The 20,660-nt window shown below is 33.5% G+C and overlaps 2 protein-coding genes across 2 annotated transcripts in view; both read right to left on the bottom strand.

Annotated features, from left to right (window-relative positions):
* Window positions 1-434: 434 nt before the first annotated feature.
* Window positions 435-9,325, bottom strand: LOC119837000 (myrosinase 1-like). The gene is made up of 11 exons (XM_038362478.1): window positions 9,281-9,325; window positions 8,576-8,679; window positions 7,892-8,039; window positions 6,950-7,116; window positions 5,867-6,127; window positions 5,268-5,356; window positions 4,605-4,752; window positions 3,928-4,091; window positions 3,296-3,448; window positions 1,209-1,300; window positions 435-790 (listed from the first exon to the last, which is right to left on the bottom strand). Exons 1-11 carry the CDS (start codon window positions 9,316-9,318, stop codon window positions 493-495), a joined length of 1,662 nt encoding a protein of 553 aa, XP_038218406.1. The 5' UTR covers window positions 9,319-9,325; the 3' UTR covers window positions 435-492.
* A 3,987-nt stretch (window positions 9,326-13,312) lies between these two features.
* Window positions 13,313-20,660, bottom strand: part of LOC119837202 (myrosinase 1-like) — a 15,134-nt gene continuing 7,786 nt past the window's right edge. Inside the window, exons 4-11 of the mRNA XM_038362728.1 lie at window positions 18,981-19,147; window positions 18,195-18,446; window positions 17,738-17,793; window positions 17,358-17,505; window positions 16,790-16,914; window positions 14,482-14,634; window positions 14,062-14,153; window positions 13,313-13,448 (exon numbers count right to left, since the gene is read on the bottom strand). Coding sequence (XP_038218656.1) covers window positions 13,313-13,448; window positions 14,062-14,153; window positions 14,482-14,634; window positions 16,790-16,914; window positions 17,358-17,505; window positions 17,738-17,793; window positions 18,195-18,446; window positions 18,981-19,147 — 1,129 coding nt within the window. The remainder of the gene's footprint in view (window positions 13,449-14,061; window positions 14,154-14,481; window positions 14,635-16,789; window positions 16,915-17,357; window positions 17,506-17,737; window positions 17,794-18,194; window positions 18,447-18,980; window positions 19,148-20,660) is intronic.

Below are 20,660 nucleotides of genomic sequence, written 5' to 3'. Positions count from 1 at the left end.
CACACGTTACTTGATACTTTTCTACACGGGCGTTCGGTCCGACAGATCGACATTGACTGACCCCCTCTCTAAACCGGACGTGGATATTGCATATAAACTAGAAATATCGAAGTACCCTCATTACTTAGTCAAAAATAAAAAAAGGAGAAAGAGAAAATATAGTAAAGAGTAGATAAACACTACATCATGAAAGGGTCTCCCAATTTTTTCTTTTATTTCAAACAAAAGAAAACCATCAGTGATTTATTGTTGAAATTGTTTGAAGATTCTTTAATTGTAAATAACTAAGATATAGTAAAATGAGAAAGAAAACCGGTTAAATAAAACACCTAAATCTCAGAGCAATAAATAATTATTGTTTATGTTTTTTTTTTATTTTTTATTAAATATTACATTCGAAAATTAGTACGCTAATTTACATAGATTCTCTTTTATCATGATTATAGAGAGAAAGCAATTTAATTTATTAAGCTACAGACAACATGTTTTCGTCTAATTTGAGCCTACTAATTTCATCATTTTTGCAAACAAACGCATAACTTTTACAATGCATCGTCTGTTTTCATAAACTTCTTTGAAAAAACTGACGCTCTCTACCACGTTCGGCTTCGGTAAATTCGGTAGGGACTGCCTCGTAGCACGTGCCGCGCTTTCTGATTGGTTGAAGCAATTACATGGTACATCCAATGTGTTGTATTTAATCACACAAGTGTAGTACTTGGATGATAATCGAGGCGACCTTTTAAGTTCTGGATCGTTGATGTCAACTTGGTAAAGACCAAACCGTTGGCTGTGAAGAAAAATATAAAGAAATATTAATGAAAATATGGCATTAGAACTCCAGTAAATATTATGTTCTAACTCTTTAACGAGAAAACGTAACGGCTGTGAATAAAATTTATCATACGAAGATTATATTTATATCGCGTGATATCTTGTACAAAAATCATTCAGGCTGTATGCTTTCACCATTAATTGATTTCGGTGTCAATCACACTCTCTTATAAAACGTTTATAGAATAGCAAATCTATGGACCTCAATAGATTAGCTATTCTAGTGTTGCAAAATTAGGAATTTTTAAAAATATGCCTCCATAGATTTGCTATTCTATTGCTGCAAAAGTTTGTGAAGGTAACCTTACACAAACTTTTGCAGTTATAATGCAATAAAATGATCAACTAAACTAGAACCGACGAGAGATACCTACGAGAAACCACTCGACCACTCGAAGTTGTCCAACAAAGACCAGACCGTGTAAGCAGTCACGTTCACTCCATCCTCCATTATGGAACGCTGGATCTAAAAATCGGTTATAATATTAGTATAATTGCTAAGCAGAATCATCATTATCAGTTTCTTGGGGGGTCCGTGATATTAAATTCTGCTAATTCTGTGTGATTAATTCCAGTGTAGAAAAGAGATGGTGCTAGACTTTTTCCCACACTGGAATTGGTACTGCTTAAAGACGTCACGTAATCCACACCAATATTATAAAAAGGAAGCATTTCATTGTATGTTGTATTATGTATGCATTATTTTTGTATGTTTGTAACGTTTTCATGCAAAAACCACTAGACCGATTACAAAAATTCTTTCAACATGTGAAATCTGCAAATTCATTGAGTGTCATAGACTATATATGTACCATGGGTGAAGCCGGAGTGTACAGCTAGTCCTTTATATTATTGACAGGTGTGATCGCGGTCAACTAATTATTTTTGATTAGGTGATATAAGGCTTTCATAAAAACTTCAAAGTTAATAAGGCTTGCCGCTTGGTTACAGATATCTTTTATCCACTTCAAAAAATAAAGAGTTCGATAGTTTTTTTTGTGTTTGCTACCTCATAACTTTTTACTGGATGAACTGATTTTGATGTTTCTTTTTAATTTGAAACCTCCCGTCTAATTCCATTTAAATTTGGTCTATTCCCGACAATTTGCAAGTGGTTTAGTTTTATTTTTTATTTTTAATAATCATTTATATAAAATTATTAACAAGATATTATACAAGCAATTTATAAATATCCATAGTAATATTATTCATTGATTTATTTATATAATATGGTATATTATATTAAATTATTTCTCAGGATATCATATAAATTATACATACCTAAATGTCAATTACGATGAAATATTGAATAAATGATTGTTGTATCATTTATATAATAAATAAATAAAACTAAAATATTACGTTCTGTTATTTAAGTATATAAATCAATTACAATTAATTATTGAGGAGTTTACTGAATTTATTAGAATGTCTTGCGAATAATTGAGGTAAAAATGATGGCAGATTGTTGTTATTAGTGATCGAAGGACTAATCATTTGTAATCATTAATAGACGTATATGTAAGTATTTATAGATATTCCGTAACTTAAACGACAAATTTTTAAAAGGAAGATAGCTAGGCCGGTTATCATCATCATCAGCCCATATATGTTCCCATTGCTGGGACACAGGCCTATGAGGGTTCAGGCTATAATCCACCACGCTGGCCAAGTGCGGGTTGGCAGATGTCATATGTCGTCAAACTTTTGATTCTTGGACATGCCGGTTTCCTCACGATGTTTTCCTTCACCGTTTCGAGCAGTGATGATATTATCCACATGTGCAGATAAATTGAAAAATCAATTTATTTCTTGCACGCTCGCCTAGTCTCGAGCCCCGCCTTATCGATTTTGAAGTCCAAGGTCCTCACCAATGAGCCACCACTGCTGCTAGGCCAGTATCTCACAAAATATACTAAGAAAACTATGTATAAATATATAAGTTTGTTTATAAAACCATTTTGAACATATTTAGATATTTCTGAATTTGTGAAAAATTTACACACGAATGTAATTAGCTTTTATGAGTTAAGATGAAGTTTTCTATATATTATATAAAAGCAAGTATTTCTATAGCTTATGTCTTATTCTGATAATTAAGCGACATCGTTACAAAGTATCATCAAATTCTGTTCAGTGGTTTTCTCGTGAAAGAGTAACATACATCCATACAAACTTTCCGGTTTCTAATATTACTAGCTGCGCCCCGCGGTTTCACCCGCGTAAGTCTGTATTCCGTAGGAAAATCGGGATAATAAGTTGCCTATGTGTTATTTCAGTTGTCGAGCTATCAACATAACAAATTTCATTGCAATCGGTTCAGTAGTTTTTGCGTGAAATAGTATTAAACATACACATACACATACATCCATCCTCACAAAGTTTCGCATTTATATTAGTAGGATAGGACCAGGATAGGATAGGATTAGATTAGTATATAGTATTAGTAGGTTCGGAATACCTGTTCCAAGTGCTCCTGAAGAGCAGCTATTCTATTATAGTCATTGATCTCCAGCCCAGTGGTGGGGTAGCCATTTTCTGTGATGACGATCTCCCAGTCTCCATATGATCTCTTTATCCAGCTCAACAATTTGCGAAGACCTTCGGGATATATCTAGAACATGTCTTAACAGTTAATATGATTACAACTTTTTATCTGAGCACAATAAGGTCCAACGAAGTTAATATAGCTAGCTAGATTTATAAGTTGTGTGTTCAGATGTGTTTTTTTATGTCATAGTCGGCAAAGGAGCTTGTAGGTCGCCTCATGGTAAGTTTTACCAACGGCCATGAACATTTGCAGACGGTTTATATCTCACTAGCTGCGACCTGCGGTTTCACCCGCATAAGTCCGTATCCCGTAGGAATATCGGGGTAAAAAGTTGCCTATATGTTATTCCAATTGTTCAGCTATCAACGTACCAAATTTCATTGCAATCGGTTCAGTAGTTTTTAAGAGTAACAAATATAAATACATCCAAACATCCACCCTTACAAACTTTCGCATTAGTAGGATGTACAAGTGAGACAATTTATTTGATTGATTATTTTGTTTTGTCATACTTATTTATTTTCATTATATTAGCCACTTACATAAAAAATAGGTGAAGCACTATAATAACCATCCGCTGGTACATCCATAATTGCATTCAGCTCCGGTGATCCTTCAAGGAACCAAGGCCCCACTTTCTCACCCGGTTTCGCTTGCCGTATAGTACGGGAAGTATAGTAATTCAAGCCGAAGAAATCTGCCGTTCCTGTTAAAATCCGATTTAAAATGTTATAAAAAACTGTATTGTTAAATTTAAAATTCAATATTGCAGTCTACATTTAAATACTAAAAAAAAAACCCTATGTCTGTCTATCTCTTCTTCACGCTCAAACCGCTGAACCGATTAGGATAAAATTTGGTACGGAAATAGTTTGAGATACAAGAAAGGAAATAGGACAGCTTTTACCTCTAAAATACCACGGGACCAGAATATATGGTTCTGTAAAAGCCCGTGACTATATGAGTATTATACATTTAGAAATTAAAGACTTAATTAAAACGCGATTTATTCATTATATTATTAACCCGACCGTTTCAGCGGGGAGTCAGTCTCCCCGTGACCACGCTCGCTGTAAAGTGTTCGAAACGTCGGGTTAATAATATAATGAATAAATCGAATTTAAAATCCGTTTAAAAGTATTTAATTACTAAAAGATATAACGATTTAAAAGTTCTCTCAGCTAGCTTAGTTAATGTGACTTGTTTGAATTAAAATAACCTCTTATCAAATTTTTCTCCTCTTCCGTAAATGTTGGTAATCTAGACCTTGTGTGTCCCTCCTTGAGACTTATCTTCCACATTAGGCTTTCCAGTTTCGGAGGCCATCCACCCTCTTTGGAAAAGATTGGATGACAGAATCGACCTGTCTGTTTAATAGGACAATATTATTTTTAATAATATAATAAATATGCTTAGAATCAAAAGGAGAACATTTTAAGGACAAAATCATAAAATTAAGCGTAAAAAAACAAATAAATAATTGATTAGACTGTAAGGAAATAAATAACTGAAATTATATTAATACATATTCATTTTTATTTCAATTGCGACTTTAAGATATGTGATATTATTGCCCTGTAAGTTATAATAGAATAAAAAAGTTACGAGCTTGAACTTATTGAAGTGTTAAAATTAATTAAAGGTACTATAAACAAAACTTAATTATAGTATACTAGCTGTAACCCCCGGTGTCACTCGCGTGGTGCCCACGTGAAAAGTAACTTATGTATGATCTAGACTATAATTTATTTGTATCAAATTCCATACAGATACGACAAGCTGTTTCCTCGTGAAAGAGACATCCAACCATATTAACCAACTATCGCGTTTATAATATTAGAATGATTAGGTATAATTTACACAACCAAGAAAAACTTCTCACCGCCAATTCCATAGCCATTTCAGCAACATCTTCGTCATCTGGTGTCAAAGGCTCGAACCACAGCGACTGATTAGGAATTGATATGCGACCTCAAAACAATAGTAGTAAAAGATTAAAGACTATTACATTTTTGCAGTAAATTTATTGTAGCTATGTTTATGTATCTAAGCGAATAACTACCAGTTTTGAGTTGAGGATGATTGAATTTAATTTTATCGTAACGTCAATGAGGTACTCTTGAAACGTATTTATTTTAATTTAACATGACGTGGTGGTGTTAAATAAACATTTTTTCTTTCTGAACTCATGTTCGGATTAATACGTACATAATGAAACATTATTCTAACGTTTTTGAAAATTTATAAGCAGCACGGCGGGTATTTAATTTTTTGCTGCTTGGTATATTACAATAGTAAAGTCAAATCGTAAATTTATAATGTTGATGTTACTTCCTAATAAAAATGGCAGCTAACTTTAATTAATTATTAATAACACACATTCAGCTAGGAAGCTTTCAGATACTATTACAAATACTATTTGTTACAACAATCACATATAGAAAAATAATGATTTGAAAAACAATCCACAAATTAAATTACCTCCACTGATCTGCCTAAATTCCTTATCGAATATTCTGTAAGCTTTTGCATGGGCCAAAAGTATGTTTTTGGTACAAATGTAGGGGGCGAACTGGTCTTCTATGATCCCTGGCGCAAGGAGACCAGTCGTGTATCCAATATCACACATAATTGATGGTTCATTGATAGTTAACCAGGTTTTTACTCGGTCCGCGTATAATTCGAATACTTTTCTAGAATAATCTGCGAACCAATCTGCTATCAGGGGATTTGCCCAACCTCCTGAAAAAATAATACATGTTTATTTCAGTAACATAATATTCATATTTTTATAGTTAGTTACAATAGATATATAAGACGGGTTACAATTTTAATGAATTAAACATTTGATTTTTACTCTTTACGGTTTTTGTTTAGATGCACACATCCTATCCTATTAATATTATAAATGCGAAAGTTTGTATGGATGTATGGATGTTTGTTACTCTTTCACGTAAAAACTACTGAACCAATTGCCATGAAATTTGGTACGTAGACAGCTGGATAACTGGAATAACATATAGGCAACTTTTTATTCCGATATTCCTACGGGATACGTACTTACGCGGGTGAAACCGCGGGGCACAGCTAGTAACCAATATTTAAGAATGGAACGGTTCAAGTACTCAGATAACATAGCTATAATTTTGTTATTTGAGCAGCATATACCTGACCAAAAATATGCTATTCGCAATCTAAAGATTGCGAAACGATTATTAAACAAGGGCATAATAAAGTAACTTGTATAACAGGTAATGTGCTAATATCTTTAATTAATGCGAAAGAAACTCTTGCTGTGCATCTCTTTTTGATTCTAAAACCACTGGATCCTAAATTTAAATCGACTGAACGAAATTTGGTAGCAAGATAGTGGTTTTACCCTGAAAATCTCAGTGGAAGGGAGCTGTGGAGGATTTTCTTTGATTACCCGGCCGGAAGGCTATATAAAATACGAAACATTCCAAGTAGTGGGAACTTATAGATGAAGATGATGATGATGATGATGATGATGATGATGATGATGATGATGATGATTATGATATTGAAAAAAAAACTCTTTTTTACCCAGATCCTGCATTTTGACGGGCAGATCCCAATGGTATAGAGTCACGACAGGTTCTATACCAGCTTCGAGAAGATGGTCTATCAGGTCACTGTAGTATTTCACACCGGCTTCGTTTATTTCGTTTGTAAAACCCGTTGGGAATAGACGAGTCCAGCTAATGGAAAACCTGTGGATCAATTGTATGGTTAAACATTTAAATTAAAATTCGCACTCAACTTGTACTTTTTATTCTGTGCTCAAACTCATACCCTTTTTAACTTATATATGGAAACTCAAATTCATTATTTTTTTATTCAAATAGGTACAAGTAAGCAAAGGAATACACAGACCAGGGTTCAACACGCATTATTCCCGTTATCCATGAAATTTCTGCGATTACAACTGTCTTATTATTATGTATATTTATCGAATCTGAATCTATCTTTGTACCAAATTTCATCCTAATCGGTTCAGTGTTTGAAGTTGCTTTCGCATTAATAATTAATAATTTTGGTAGGTATTATGAACAATGTTTCTTTAACTGTCACTTATTGATTGTATAAGTCGTCGACATTTATAATATAGTTTCGATAGGTAATTAATGTCAAAAATAAAATTAATTCGTTGATTTCATGTGGACTTATAGATAAGCATAATCTATTAATATCTTACGCAATGTAATAAATCAAAAATATTCTTAAATTTATGCTAACTGTAATCTCTACTTTATTACTAAGTTACATCATCGACCTCTCGATGTGGCTTAAGCTCGTTTGACCACTATTTTTACTTATATAAACGCGAGAGTGTGTTTGTTTGTTTGTCCTTCCTCCTTGTTGTGGTTGGGCGTTTATATTATGTTTTTATTACAGTGAAGACTTAGGAGCCTAGAAAGTAACATAAGGTTGTTAACACTGGTCGGAAAGTTGGTCTTATGTAGTGTTAAAAAATACATTTCTAACCTATAGAAATGTAGCCCCATCTCCGAAGCAATCTTCACGTCCTCCTTCCATCGGTGGTAGGAGTCCGTGGTGATGTCACCAGACGCATTACCGTCGATTCTCCACGGCTGCCGGTGGACGAAGCTATCCCAAATGTTTTCACCTTTACCTGCCGTACGTATACTTCTATCATCATCATTTCATTAATAATTAATTTTGTCAGGTAAAAAGGGTTCTTACCGTGCGTCATAACGCTAACCAAATGCCGCGCTATGACGCCGAATTGTGTTGACTGAGCGCTAATGACTGTCACATAGAGCACATTCTTAGCGCGCGTCAGAACGCTTACCTGACGCCACGCTGTAACGCCGAATAGTGTTTGCTTGTAACGCTTTAATAATTCTGTCAAATAAAACGCGCATCAGAACGATGTCGCTCAGTTTGACGGTATGCAACAACACAATTCAGCTTCATAGCGCGGCATTAGGTTAGCGCTAAGACGCGCGATGTGAACGCGAATTTTTGTTGATTTCGTTTGATGTTACGGGTATTTGCTATTTAGTAATAAAAGAGCGTCACGATACGTCACCACGCAAGCTGTATAATGTTTGAAACATCGGGTTCAATCATATAATGAATATATCGCGTTTAAATATAATAAAAGTCATAATTTTTTATTGTAGATTATTATTGTAAATGTCTCACCGTCCTCATCCCATGCGCCTTCTATCTGATAGGAGGAGGTTGCTGCACCGAATTTGAATTCTGGCGGGAAATTACTGGAACACGCTGTCATCTGCAGTATTACACTGTGAAAATGTATGTAAAATGTAAGTATTTCATTTGGTTTGATTGGCCATTGATTATGCAGTTTATTAGTTATTTAGTTTACTCGTAAAGCAATATTTTTTATAACGTAATTTAATTAATTACAGCGTTTTTTCGATTCTAAAGACTAAATTTATTTTAAATATAAAACAAATAAGTGATTGTTTTAATCACGTTATGTATAAAAAGAGAAATATTGATCTTTTAGACGCTTATATGAGTAAGGTCATATAAAAATCCTAACAAGCAATATCCGTTCGTATACATTCTCGTATTTTATAGCAATTAAAATACCTTTACACAATGTTTCATTCAAATTAAGATATCTACAAAAACTGATACTATAAAAAATGATTTGTATGTAAGTTTGTACACCATTAGAAAGAGGCGTTAATCCCGAGCTGGGACGAACGTTTATAATTTGAAAAGATCAAAGATAAAATAAAAATTTATAAAAAAAAATCAAATTCAAAGATTTATTATGATTCACAGTTTATAAAGAAGGTATTATGTTATATAAAGTACTACAGTGATCTGCCATGTGGCGTACAATGGTCAATTAAAAAAAAAAACAATGTTTACCTCATAACGAGAAATACAACCGCTTTGAAGGAACACATGATGGAAAATAATCAAGATGCCAAACAAAAAATTCGTTAAATTTGCGTATTAACTATTTTTATACGCTATTAATTGTAACTGCAGCATATAAGGAAGTGTATATAGCCCGTTTTATTTATTAATTCAACATTAAACTCACAATTAAACCCACCTACTTCCATACAGATTCCCAATAATTAAGTCGCAATGTTGATTGAACCTGTTACTTTACGAGCGGATAATTAATGATTGGCACAACGTTAGATAAACTGTTTTATTGTATATTCTTGTTTTTTTTTTTCTACTGGCTTTTGCCCGCGGCTTCGCACGCGTTAAATTCGGAATAGTTTAATAGATGTACATACATATAAACCTTACCCTTGAATCACTCTATCTATTAAAAATACTAAACTTTTTTTTTGTATTGAGAGAAAATGTTTATGCAACAACAGCTGATGAACCTAAATAAATAAATAAATAAAATACCCCATCAAAATCCATTGGGTAGTTTTATAGATTTAGGCATACATAGGGACATAGGGACAGAGAAAGCGACTTTGTTTTATACTATGTAGTGATACTAATATATCATTTAGAGTTAACGACAATTGGGGTGTAAAGAAAACAGTAAATACTCGCGTAAAATCAAACACAAGAAAATACTAAAATACATTAACTTGCACAAAAATAAAAGCGGAATAGAAATTGAAAGGTTATTCATTTAGAAATGCGATAACTATTTAGTCCACGGATTGGCGCGCTGTATACGTAACATTTACTTCGAATCAAAAATAATATAAGGGCACTTGAAAAATAATATATCTAATATACTAGTTTAGAGCAACAATGACGTAACTCTACACAATTGGTATGTGCGATAACTTCTTTACATATGTACCTTGTTTAACAATGTTTGTGGACATAAAAAACTAATAAGCTTTTCAAGTATTTGTTTAAATCTTAAAGGCGTTGTTGTTTAAATATTAAAAAACAACATAATTTATTTTGTGCGTATGCGTTAGAATCGTGATGGTTGTTGACCGATTATGTGCAATAAAATCAAATAAATTTCGTATTTGTGATTGATTGTATATAATTAATGTTTTATCCTTTACACAAACGATAACATTTTTTACCCTTCAACATTCGCCGAAATGGTAACTAAGGCTCCTTTGAAGGCCAATCTTTAGGCTTTGTTAGGGTACAAGGGTCTAACAAGGAGCTTCAATAAAACTGAATCATATAAACACTTATTTTACAGCGATAAATACCTTCCGTTTCCGTACTTTAAAGCAATGTTGTACATTTAGAATATTTTTATATCTTAGGGTTATTAAACTTATTAATTCTACGTATTGGTTTAACAAAAAACAGATATATACGAAGGCCATATTAAAAAAAAAATCTCCTTTAAGAAAAGCATTAGCAAGTTTATGGTTTTTAATATAATTCTTATTTATATAATTTCCTACACTATATTCTTAGTAAGACGAAGATTTTGAATTTTCATTGAGCCATCTATAAATTATATAACATAAAGAAATTACTTTTAATTGGTTAGATATATTTATTGCTACAGTTTAACCTTTAAGCTGAACGACTTATTTATATTATTGGCCTTATTACGAACCTGTAATGACCCTAGGCCACTTGCAACTAATTAAAATTTGAGTTAAATAAATACTGATTCACGCTTGGAGTAAAAAAAGTAATCCATGTGCTATATAAGAAAACAGAAGCATGCTCAACTCCTTCTTTTAAAAGGTGCTTTCTCATTACAGTGGCTTGCATGGTCCACCCGCCATATGTGGAGAAATCTCCGTGACTCCCGATCTTTTCACTTGACAACGCGAACGAAGCCGCAGACCGAAGTTAGCTGTATAATTTGACAAATTAAAATCAAAAGCCCTTCTGTGAAACGCCTGGTTGAATAAAATCGTTGATGTTGATTCTTATAGCTTTTATATATATATATAAAGGAAGGTATACTAATATAATATTAAGTTATCTGTGGCATAGATATCCGTCATTATAAGATATAACATCATGTAGGAATGAATGAGGAAATAAAATCACTGCAATGGAACTAAATAACTATATATCATTGAACAACTATAATTAAGAATATATTAATACTTATAATTTTTAGTTTTATAGCATTGAAATGCTTTATCAATGAGAAATTTTGAAAGAATAGAAAAAATTCGATCACAAGGTGGGATTCGAACCCGCGTCTTTTGCTATACCGTAGCAACGCCTAGCCACTCGGCCACCAGTAATCTCGCCACAGTTTTTTCTATTATTCTATTGATTCATAAAGAATATCATACATCTAGGTCAAGTGTTTTACAAGTTGCGTAGATTAAGGTTATTAGATAAAACGAATAAATATGCAAAACAAGGTTGAATGAATATTTATTGGTCACTATTACTATATACATACTTATACATATTTTATTGTGGGAGCCGAATATACCTCGGCACGAATTGAGCCAACTCGCACCGGGGAAGTACCAGTGAGTGGGGGAGCCAGAAGTCCATTTCCTTTTCCTCACCTGTCCCAGTCCATTCCTTCTTTCCAGTCGTCGTTTCCTTTTCCTTTACCCCTTAAAAGCTGGCAGCTCATTCGCAGAGGCACTACCTTTGCGAAAGTTTATGAGTGGTAATAATCGCTTACCATCAGGCGAACCACCAGCTCAGTTGCCCGCTATGACATAAAAAAACAACAAGACAATTTGTTGTTAAAGTTAACAAAACTCCGTCGAAACGGCTCGAGTGATTTTTATGAAACACTAGCTGCGCCCCGCGGTTTCACCCGCGTAAGTCCGTATCCCGTAAGAATATCGGGATAAAAAGTTGCCTGTATGTTATTCCAGTTGTTCAGCTGTCTACGCACCAAATTTCATTGCAATCGGTTAAGTAGTATTTTCGTGAAAGAGTAACAAACACACACATATCCTTACAAACTTAGTAGGATTTTGTTAGCGATAATTGATAGGTCTGAGAATGTGACGATGTATGATGTGTATGCTTTATCCAAGTAAATACGTATCATTCCTTTAGTTAAAATATTTTTATATTATTACATTTTTTATATTCATAGTGACACTTAACAAGCTTAAATTTGCTGTGTCCCAGGTACTGGCACTATATTATCTGTGGCTATATGGATATTTTTGTATACCTCAAAATAGTGGTTGGTAAAATTTTGTATGTGCGTCAATCACATGAAAATTCCTGGGAAGATGATACCAAAACTGCATATTGTGATAGACCAATAGAAGGTTTTTCACAAAAATTTATGTACGTGTAATCAGGGGTAAAAAAGTCGTTTGTAATGAAATAAGGGTTATTTGAATAGTTTTTAATAATGAAATAAAGGATTCTCAGTAGGTTTTTGGCTAAAGTTACACGAATCTAAAGTAAAAATATTATACTGCTTTGTCGAAATTCCGATCAACAATTTCAAGCACGTAAGTAAACAATAAGTCAAATGAAAAATAAATAAAACATTAAAATATACTATACTTAAGGCAATTATTGACGATCAAAGAAAAACAGACAACGAGGTTATAATCATAACACTATACTCATAACATTATAATAAAAAAACAAAAGATAATATGCATTTTATATAAAATGATATTCACGTAACTCTAGGCATTTCGACATTTTATCATAGGCTTATTTACTAGTAAAATTTAAAATTGCAATAACTCTTATATACACACAATAAATAATTTTACAGGACTTATATATAATTCTATTAAATTGCTTTGAAATGTCGATTAAAAATTTTCATATTAGATTTTGAAAATTCTTTCACCAATAGCATGCTACACTATTTCTTCGTACCAAATTCTTGAGTTAAATCTTTACAGACAGGCATGTCATGATTAACAATGCACATTAAACAGTTAACATAACAGTTATAACATAGTAGTTATATTAAGTTAAATGCTTAATATAACTGCTATGTTATATAACAGTTATAAAAACAGAGCTATAAATAATCTACTGAAAGTAAATGTCATTACACTCTTGCATGGTACGATTGAGGTTGACACAAGTGTAGTAAGAAGCAGAGATTCGCGGAGTCGCAGGGCGTTCCGAATCGTCAAAGTCTATGTTGTAGAGACCATAACGCACCCTGAAATATTATAATACATTTAAAAATTATAAAAAAAGGAAATGTTTTTTTTTCTTGCATTTATCTTTATACGATATTTTTTATTTACTTTATACTAATTGTAAGCGTATCCGCTGAGAGACTTGTGCTAATTTGAATGCAATTATTTTTGATTTAATTGAAAGTTTACTAAAGTTATACTAATTCATAGTTCTATCACATATGTATCTATTTTTATACAACTACCCACAAAACAAAAGCTACCAACAATTTTCTATCAAACGTAAAATATGGTATGGTAATATGCTAAGAGGGTTGGAATATATGTACCAATTCTGATCTGATACGGTGTTACGGCAGATAATCGCTAGCAGTTGCTTTCAAATTTTAAATATAAAAAACTGATTTCCTAAATTATGTTAGAGTGGGCAATCGTGCTGGTGGTTCGCCTAATGGTAAACGATCACCAACGCTCATAAACATTTGCAGAGGTACGGCCTCGGCAAATGCCTTGCCCGTTTAAATGATAAAGGAATAATTGATAACGTTAATAAAGGAATGGACTGAAAAGGGCGAGGAAAAGATGACAGGCTTGTTTAAATAAACAATGACAGTTATGAAAAACATAACCAACTTATATCCTGAAGTCCACTCAAAATTGTCCATTAAACTCCAAACCATATAACCGAAAACATTTAAACCATCTTCGTATATAGATAAGAGAATCTGCAAATAAAAAACATTTAATTTTAAACTCTTCAATATGTATTACAAAAAAATAAGAACGCCTAATAACTATTTACAAATCGGTGGTACAACTTAAGCTTCCAGTGCCACCAACTTCTAACGAAATGAAAAATACAAATCTCTCTATGTTTCATAGCTATCTTGCTTAATTCTAATTGTTAAATACACATAAAGCTATTAAAATATAGTGTTCTAAAAGTGACACTGAAAATAGTATTATATTATGTATGACTGAAGCATCGGTAACTGTAATCTCTATTTTCTCTAGAACTTTCTAGTTGTTTCTAGAAACTTCAGAAACACATACCTGTTCTAAATGCTGTTTAATGTATTTCACTCTGCCATAATCAAGATGTGTTGTATCTTCGTCGGCATAACCATTTTCTGTGATGAGTAAATCTTGAATTCCATAGCGGTCTTTGAGCCAATTCATTAGCTTTCTTAGCCCTTCAGGAGATGCCTTAAAGATATGGATAAATATAGTATTGAATACATACATATACAATCTATGATGCTAACCTTCACTAAGCATTGAGCATCCCACGAAGACATGGTTTATTTTTATTACTTACATAAATATTCAAAAAGTAAACTGCGTAAATTATAAAGATACACGTGTACTGTATAGTACAGGGTGTAGGGTCCCATATGTCGACGTCAAACCACACCCGAATGGTAGGCGAAGTCATAACAGTTAACAGAAAAGAAGTGTATACAGTGCGATGGTTCTTTAATCCTATTACCACATTTTTTTAACTGTTTATATTTCTTTTTTTCTTACAAAATAATCGTAAATAAATTTAAGTTTGACATAAAATTGTTTCGTTTGTTATGTACATACAACACGCACTAATTATAAGAAGATGCATAAGGCCACCCAGTAAGAACTTCTACCCGGTAACGATTGCAACATCGCGCACACCTGCGGTACACCTGCGGTTCCAGAAAAGATGACGGCAATCCACGACAGCGACGCTGCCCCGCCGAAGACGAGGGACACTCTTGGTTCCAACATTGAACCGGAGGGACGTAGTAAATAAGTTAGATATAATTTAAAATGTAATTTTTTTATTACATTAAATTATTAATAAGTAAATTTCGGTTTTTTTTGCGCCTTCGCGGGTCGGTCAATTTAATTGGCGCAGTCTTGTGGATAATCCTTGAGAGCCGTCTCTCGGAACGCGAAAACTACACGCATCGCTATTCCATCGGAGGGACGACGACGGGGATCCAGAACCTACATCCATTGGCCAACGCAACGCGAAAGGTATCCGAACATTGATACTGCAAGAAAGGCCGAAATTAAATACTTGTAAGTACACTAATTATTCTCTTAGTGACTTGCCATTCCTAGAATTTTAAGTTTCCCTTTATTTAATTTCCTAGATTACCCATTCACGGGAACCGAGGAACCGTAGCGCGTAGGTTTAAATATTAATTCATCACGAATTAATTTTCGAATTTTACAAAATCGATTGTAAAATTCAATATAGATATTAGATAAAAAAAACTTATTAAAAATCTTAACATTAGTTAATTACGAATTAATTTTCGAATTTTACCAATTTATTCATGTTAAAATTTAAATATATTATATAAAGATTATTAACATCTCTTTTGTAATATAACGAAGTTAAACTAGGCTATTATAACAGTAATAGAAATATAGTTATAGTTTTTATATTCCCGGTAGTCCTTCCGGCTACCTTTGAATTATTTAAATTATCCATAGTTCCCAATAAAGATAGTAAAGTCCTAATTCCACCCTATTCTTTTGTGGCAATTCACGACGAGGATTTTATGTACATGGTGGCAGAACGCCCGAAGTCTGGCCTTGGGTATCTATGTGAGGACAAGCTGAACCATCATCGCTCCAAAAATGACTGCGTATATCACCTTATTACCACGCAACGAGTCGTCGCATCTTGTCTCCTCACGCCTGTGGAAGTCGGAGCGCCGGCCCTAGAATAATTGGACGTCGCCCACTACGTCATCAATTTCCCCAAGCCATCAAAAATTCACATATAATGCTCACAAGACCAATATGACGTCATTAAAATAAATTGTTCTTTCTTTCTTTCTTTCATTAAATGAAGCTACTTAGCTACAATACCCAAGAACTGCATTCTTCAAACGGAGGCTTTCAAGATAATCAATCGGCGGAGTATGAAATTTCAGCGATATTAACGAGCCTTGCCCGCCAATAGTCGCTGAACTTCAGGAGGGAGGTGTTATGTACATACAACACGCACTAATTATAAGAAGATGCATAAGGCCACCCAGTAAGAACTTCTACCCGGTAACGATTGCAACATCGCGCACACCTGCGGTACACCTGCGGTTCCAGAAAAGATGACGGCAATCCACGACCGCGACGCTGCCCCGCCGAAGACGAGGGACACTCTTGGTTCCAACATTGAACCGGAGGGACGTAGTAAATAAGTTAGATATAATTTAAAATGTAATTTTTTTATTACATTAAATTATTAATAAGTAAATTTCGTTTTTTTTGCGCCTTCGCGGGTCGGTCAATTTAATTCGTTTAAAAAGCAACTCCGCATCCAAACAAATTGACTAACATATGAGTTATTTATTTATACATCCATCTAACTTACATAAGTCTCTACAGTATATCCTTCCTGTGAAAATATTGATATTAACGGATTCCACGGTATACTGCTATTAATGTCCGTTGCCTTCACTGCAAAGTAATAATTAAACCCTGCGTAATCATATGTACCTGAAATAAAAAATAGGTTATATTTCTTGGGGCTAGGGACTTACGTGTTTGTAAATCAGTTTAATCGTGGGTAAGAAGGTGCAAAAGTAAGAGATTTGTTTTGTCATCTATTTTAGTCTGCTGTGACTCAAATTAAACCTCTATATACCTCTTGGTGTATTAGGTCAGGAATTTTTTGTATAGGGCTCTCACTCTGTGATTTGACCAAACTGAAGTTACTTTAGTAATTAACTTTTGACATTATTTTCTTCTATTTGATCTAATTCTATGATTATTTGTATAGTTCACAAAGTACATGATAATATTTGTATGATCGAGACATGTAACAGCTCATAGAAATTTCAGCCTCCGAGTGACCACACTCGCTATAAAGTGTTTAAGACATCTAAATAAATTGTAATGTAATGAACGTTTATAATCCGAAAAAGTATTTAATATCCAACCTCTGATAAACTTCTTTTCCCTCTCAGTAAAGGAAGGCAATAATGATGTATTATATCCAAGATCCTTGCTATACTTTGCAATGTATTTCTGTAGGCCTTTGGGCCATCCACCGTTCTTAGCAAATACTGGATGTATGAATCTGTCGTTCTAAAACAAATATAGTTCAGTTTTATAGCATTGAAAGGGGAACACCAAATGTTATATGTTATAATGAAAATAAATGTTATTTGTTTTTGAAAGAAGTTCCGTAATATAGTTATGCATTTATACTTATGTCAATTAAAAATTTGTTTTTTTAATAAGACACATAAAACTAAAAATTTTGTTATATTTTAAAATTTTGAGTGATACTTAAAATATTACGTGTGTAAACACTTACAAAGGATTGCATCATTATATCCACAATTTTATTTTTCTCATCATCTTCCTCAGGTTCTGCCCATATATAATTAAAAGCTATATTCACCGTGCCTGTAAAGAAATATATAACTAAAGTAGTATTTATATATATATATATATATATATATATATATATATATATATATATATATATATATATATATATATATATATATATATATATATATATATATATATATAACAACTTTTAGACCGGACATGGAAATCGTTTTCTTTTTTACAAAAATCTAAATAGAAATCTATAGTCCCAATGTCGGCGAATTGAAACACCCATACCTTGCAAGAGCTTGTAATAATATTCCTATGTCCGATATGCCTATCCTATCCTACTGTCTAACAATTTATGGAGACCTTCGCAAACCGCACACGAATATAATCATATTTGTAAATAATGACAAAAATATCGTCAATATTACCATTGTAAAGCTGCTTATATTTCGCTCTATAAATCCTGTGCGCGTTTGCGTGAGCCAGCAATAGATTCTTAGTGCAGACGAGGCTTGCTGCATTCTTATCATCAATAATCAGTGGGAGCACGGCCAGCTGATCGCATACTATCTCCGGTTCGTTTATCGTCAGCCAGTTCTGTACGCGGTCAGCGAAGCGGGAGAATATGAGTTCAGCATAATCACCATACCAGTCAACGATGGATGAGTTCGTCCAGCCGCCTGAAATTTTTAAATGCTTTTGTCATCCTACTAATATTATAAATGCGAAAGTTTGTAAGGATATGTGTGTGTTTGTTGCTCTTTCACGCAAAAACTGCTCAACCAATTGCAATGAAATTTGGTACGTAGACAACTAGACAAGTGGAATAACATATAGGCAACTTTTTATCCCAATATTCCTACGGGATACAGACTGACGCGGATGAAACCGCGGGGCGCAGCAGTATGTCATAGCAGTATGTGAAATCATCAATTATTATCATGAAATCATCAATCATGATATCATATGCAACAGTATTCAAAATCTCTAAAATATGTCGTACTAACACCAATAACCTTAAAAATAAGCATCCGCATTAAATGCGAAAGTGTGCTTATTTCTTTGACTTTCACGTCGCGAGTGAGCGATTTATTATTGATATAATTAGGAGGCTAGAGGCATACTTTTTAGCTGTCTACTTTTGAACATTGCTTTAACCATGCGGCTGAACTCGTAGGCGAAAACGTTACTAAAAACAAAAAAAAACATAATACCTTGATATTGAAGCGCCGATGGCAAATCAAAGTGATACAATGTGACCAACGGTTCAATGCCTGCTTCCAGTAGTTCGTTCAGGAAATTGTCGTAAAATGCCAACCCCTCTTCGTTGATATTATCCGTGGTTCCATTGGGTAACACGCGAGACCACGATATGGAAAATCTGTTGAAAAATATTTGTTCAAGCGAAAAGAAATGATATGGTTTATGTGCAATTTTTTTGTTTACATTAACATAAAAATGTTCGTATGGAAAGCAATAAAGAAAAACATATTTGAACTACACAGTTTTTGAAATTTACGCGGGATTTCCTTTTTCTCTCGTATTTATTGAACGTAAAATAATAAATTTCCTAATAAGTAATAATATATTATACTACTACACAACTACATTAGTGTATCACTACATAGTATAAAAAATGTCGCTTTATCTGTCCCTATTTCCTTATGTACGCTTAAATCATTAAAATACTCAACGGATTTAGATGTTTTTTTTTACTAGATAGAGTGATACAAGAGGAAGGTTTACATGTATAATAACATCTGTTAAACTACTCCGAATTTAAAGCGTGCGGAGCCGCGAAAAAAAGCTAATAAGTGATAATATTTTTTTCCATAAAGCGGTAATCGACGTCACTAGTAGAGATGTTCCACTCCAATTTCTTAAATGGGATCAAATCCCATAGTTTCTGGGAACGCCGGTTTTAAATCATTTCATTAAAAACCATAACAACCCGGACATTTTGTGCACAGATTTTGTTTTTTTTGTAATAGCGTGCAACTGAGCTGGTGGTTCGCCTGATGGTAATCGATCACCACCGCCCATGTAGATTCGCTGCCCGCTTTTAAGGGGTAAGGGATAAGGAAATAATTGATGATTGAAAAGAAGGAATGTACAGGGAAGGGGAGGAAAGGGAAATGGGCCTCCGGCTCCCCCAATCACCGTACGAAAGACAACAGCACGCTATTATTTCACGCCGGTTTTCTATGGGGGTATGGTGCTCGACGCCCACAATTAAAAGTTTGTTCCTGTCACATTATATTTACGCATAAACTTGTTACCAGTGTTACCACAGATAACATAATACTGTGTTACGTTCTCATGAATATTCATCTTAGATTAAAATTATTAATTAATGTACAAAATCTTAGATAAAAATTATTAATTGCTAAAAAGTACATAAATTAACAATTAACCAATCGAATTAATGATACATATATCAAGTTATCATATGTATTATGTTATTTCACCCAACATTTATCCTTGACATTTTCATATTAAGAGTCCTGACATGTATTATAGAGGCCGTTTGAGAAGCATTCTATAGAAATTCAAAATCGGTCCAGCTCCATCCATGATGACGTGGCCAAGAGAAACAGCATAATTATATATAAAGGACAGAGGGCATTTCAATAGAATATATTTTTCTAACCCCACCAAGCAAGAATGTCTTCGAGAAAATTTCTGAATCTCTTCAGAAATTTTCTCGAAAAAAAGAATGAATTCGAGAAAATTTCATTGGTTAAAAATAGTTGTACTAATTAGTACATACATGTATTATGCCTATATTTTTAATATAGCATACCATATATACTATCGCAGTGGTGGCTCAGTGGTGAGAACCTCGGACTTCAAAATCGGTAAGTCGGGGTTCGAGACCGGGCGAGCGTGCAGGA

This window comes from Zerene cesonia, chromosome 26 (assembly GCF_012273895.1).
Source record: "Zerene cesonia ecotype Mississippi chromosome 26, Zerene_cesonia_1.1, whole genome shotgun sequence".
NCBI classification, from domain to species: Eukaryota; Metazoa; Arthropoda; class Insecta; order Lepidoptera; family Pieridae; genus Zerene; species Zerene cesonia.
This window is presented reverse-complemented; position numbering and strand designations above follow the sequence as displayed.

Bases quoted from the DNA above. Each gene is read 5' to 3' on its own strand.
- LOC119837000 (XM_038362478.1), bottom strand. From the start codon at position 9,318: ATGTGTTCCTTCAAAGCGGTTGTATTTCTCGTTATGAG. The intron at 8,680-9,280 runs GTAAACATTGTT...ACATTTTCACAG, and splicing joins GTTGTATTTCTCGTTATGAG to TGTAATACTGCAGATGACAG. The intron at 5,357-5,866 runs GTAATTTAATTT...TATTGTTTTGAG, and splicing joins ATTTAGGCAGATCAGTGGAG to GTCGCATATCAATTCCTAAT.